This window comes from Triticum aestivum, chromosome 5A, assembly GCF_018294505.1.
Source record: "Triticum aestivum cultivar Chinese Spring chromosome 5A, IWGSC CS RefSeq v2.1, whole genome shotgun sequence".
Taxonomy (NCBI): Eukaryota; Viridiplantae; Streptophyta; class Magnoliopsida; order Poales; family Poaceae; genus Triticum; species Triticum aestivum.
In genome coordinates this window covers 3,521,992-3,525,620 of record NC_057806.1, presented here as the reverse complement: position 1 = coordinate 3,525,620, position 3,629 = coordinate 3,521,992, and the positions used below count along the sequence as shown (strand labels likewise).

General features: G+C 51.4%; 1 protein-coding gene across 1 annotated transcript; it reads left to right on the top strand.

The window, feature by feature from the left end:
• Nucleotides 1-1,442: 1,442 nt before the first annotated feature.
• Nucleotides 1,443-3,270, top strand: LOC123106265 (AAA-ATPase ASD, mitochondrial). Its single transcript, XM_044528473.1, has one exon. The coding sequence runs from the start codon at nucleotides 1,501-1,503 to the stop codon at nucleotides 3,073-3,075; it is 1,575 nt and encodes a 524-aa protein (XP_044384408.1). The 5' UTR covers nucleotides 1,443-1,500; the 3' UTR covers nucleotides 3,076-3,270.
• The last annotated feature ends 359 nt before the right edge of the window (nucleotides 3,271-3,629 follow it).

Sequence of the window (3,629 nt, the reverse complement as noted above, 5' to 3'; positions counted from 1 at the left end):
AAAGATGGATGTATAAATCAATTGGTGCAGAGGCCGGGGGTCTACCCTCCTTTTCCAAAAAAAAATCGCCTATCTATGCCTGGATGCACACCACTGAGCAGCCAGAGGTAGAGGTCAACGGCATATTAAAAAGGAAAAAAAATAGATAGTTGCAGGTCGTCTAGCAAATAAATGCCAAGATAAATATTGGGACCGGCTACCAGTAAGTTACCTGGAGATTTTTGGGTCAATAATTCTGGACCGTTGTATTAAGTTCCAATGGCCTCATTTCTTTCTTCTTCCTTCGGCCACCATTCCTCATCAAGCGCTCGCCCCCGGCTTCGATGGCCCGCCTTGCTGCGGCTCGCTGTGTTGTCCCCTCCTACGGCGAGGGCTCTGTCTAATCCGGTGGGGAATCAAAACGAAAAGACCAACCACCCGCACCTGCTAACCCTCAAACTCGCCTCCGTATATGCTGCGGCGAGCCACGTCATCACAGGCTACAACTTGCTCCTACTTCAGCCTCACCGGGGTCCCAGCACCTCTCTGCCACTCGCCGCGCCGCCCTCATCTCGGCCTCTGTTCTGTGCCTTGCCTCCTCCTTCCTTCCTCGCAAAAGTCAACCGCTCCAATGCAAATTCAGTTAACTTACATAGAATCGTTGCGATCACGAAACTGCTCCATGCACGATGATACAAGTGTATGATTTATGGACAACATAGCGATCCAGCGGCCGGCAACTTGTTCAATCATACTAATGTCCATCCAGATTTAACCATCGTCTGTGCATCGTCCGAAGTTTGTCGTGTGCATAGCACTTCTTTTGTGATCAATATCAAAACTACTACACACACGATGTCTTTTGCACGATGCTAGCACGATAGTAAATCCAACGATCTGGGTTCGTTTGCCCAAGTGTTGTAGGGTCGGATCACAGCCATCATCCACAAATCGTGCACGAACTATCGTCCATATAGCACTGCTCAATAAATAGTACATGGCGTCATGCATCCTCAGCACTCACCAACGCAACACCATGTCGTCACCCATGCTTCCATTTGCCGACGACTGAACATGTCACCGGCCTACCTCGTCTCTGTTCTATACTCGGCTGTCAGTCTCAAGAGATGCAATCCATGAGCTAAAAACAGCGACGGAGATTTTTGCAATCAACAATCGGAGCATCATCTTGGCATTTGGCCACAAAGTAGAGACTGAACGAGCCAATTCCGCATTTGCCACTGCCTTCAGAGTTAAGTAACTCCGTTTCCTTGGACTGTTCCATGACGCTCGCTCGCCGCTTCTTCTCGCCTCCGACAGCTCCTCCTCACCTGCTCCAAGGCAGACGGCGACGACGACGACGACGACTACACGCTGCTCAGCTTCAACCTAAGCAGATTACCGCATGAATCATTGGCAGTATATATATGTGCGTCCTGGTCGACCTACAGCTTTCCATCAAGGCAAGACCGCCCAAAGACGCACAGCATCATCTTCCTCTGTCCAGGTCCAGGCCCAGCCATGGTGGCGATGATGGTGGAGAGGTGGGCAGGGTTCGGGTCAGCGGCGGCGACCGTCATCTTCCTCTGGCCCGTGGTGCAGAAATACGTGCCCCCCACCTTCCGCCTCTATCTCACCGCCTGGGCCGCCAAGCTCGCCGCCTGCTTCAACCCCTATCTGCAGATCACCATCTCCGAGTACGGCGCGGAGCGCTTCCAGCGCAGCGACTTCTTCCTCGCCGTCGAGGCCTACCTCAGCGACGCCTGCGCCCGCCGCGCACGCAAGCTCAAGGCTGAACTCGTCAAGGACAGCAAGAACCTCCGGGTCACCGTCGACGACCACGAGGAGGTTACTGACGACTTCTCCGGGACAACCATCTGGTGGTACGCCTCCAAGCGGCAGTCCAAGGCCAACGTCATCAGCATCTACCCCGGCGAGGACGAGCGGCGCTTCTACCAGGTCGTCTTCCACAGGCGGCACCGCGACCTCGTCGTCGACTCCTACCTGCCCTTCGTGCTTGGTGAGGGCCGTGCCGTCACCGTCAAGAACCGCCAGCGCCGTCTCTTCACCAACAACGCCAGCTGCAACTGGAACCCCTACCGCAGCAAGAGCGTCTGGAGCCACGTCGCCTTCGAGCACCCCGCCACCTTCGACACGCTCGCCATGCACCCCGATGAGAAGGAGGCCATCGTTGACGACCTCATGGCGTTCCAGGAGAGCAAGGACTACTATGCAAAGGTCGGCAAGGCATGGAAGCGCGGGTACCTCCTTTATGGACCGCCTGGCACCGGCAAGTCCACCATGATCGCTGCCATGGCCAACTTCCTTGACTACGACGTCTACGATCTCGAGCTCACTGCCGTCAAGAACAACACCGAGCTGCGGAAGCTCTTCATTGAGACCACGGGCAAGTCCATCATAGTCATAGAGGACATCGACTGCTCAATAGACCTCACTGGAAAACGTCGCAAGGACAAGAAGGCCTCTAGTGATAAGGACTCTGACGATGATGACAAACCCAAGCTACCGATGGATCCAGAGAAGGACAATGCCACTAAGGTGACGCTCTCGGGCCTCCTCAACTTCATTGATGGACTTTGGTCTGCTTGCGGGGGTGAGCGGATCATCATCTTCACCACTAACCACAAGGAGAAGCTCGATCCGGCGCTGATCCGTCGAGGAAGAATGGACAAGCACATCGAGATGTCATACTGCCGATTCGAGGGCTTCAAGGTCCTCGCCAAGAACTACTTAGATGTCATCAAGCATGAGTTGTTTGGAGAAATTCAGCAGCTGCTCGAGGAGACCAACATGTCGCCCGCCGACGTTGCAGAGAACCTGATGCCAATGTCGAAGAAGAAAAAGAGGGACCCTGATTTGTGTTTGTCGGGCCTCGTCAAGGCACTCAAGCAGGCCAAGGAAGATGCGGCAGCAGCAGCTGCCAAGGCGAAGGAGGAAGAAGAGGCCAAGGAGGCTGAAGCAAAGAAAGTTAAGGAGAAAGAGGAGGCAGAGGTGAAGAAAGTCAATGAGGAAAACAAAGGGAAGGACAAAGCACCGGAGGAAGCCAATGGAGACATCAAGGAAGGTGACAAGTGAAGTTACATCAAGAAAGGAGGCAAAAGAAAAAAAAGAACTAGCTTGTTCACTAGTGCCCCTTGTACAAAAGAAAAATGCAGTGTTTATTTACAGAAAATATAAACCTCTCAACTGAAGTATTTATGTGTTGCATCTCTCATTTGTAAATTGTAATATGTGCCCTCTTACCTATATAGATATTTGTTTCATCTCTCATTTGTAATATTTCCGATAAAACTATACAAAATACTAACAAGACCCATACACTTTACCTACACCGAAATGCTAACACGTTTTTCTATAGGGAATTAAACCTACCCAAATTTTGTAAAGTGCACGCGCACTTTTTAGACAAAACGAGCGGCTTGACTCATAGCACATGCATGCGCTTAATTTTTTTGTCTGCTAGTGCATGCGACCGTGGCATTAAATGCGTCACACTGCTCCTTTAGTATGGGAACAGACAAATTCACGTACATTCATTTTGGATTCTCAAAAATTCAAAAAAGCATATCTTTCTAACCGCGCGTCGGAATTCAAATTTGTTTTCATTGTCGGAATCCTCGCGACGAGAT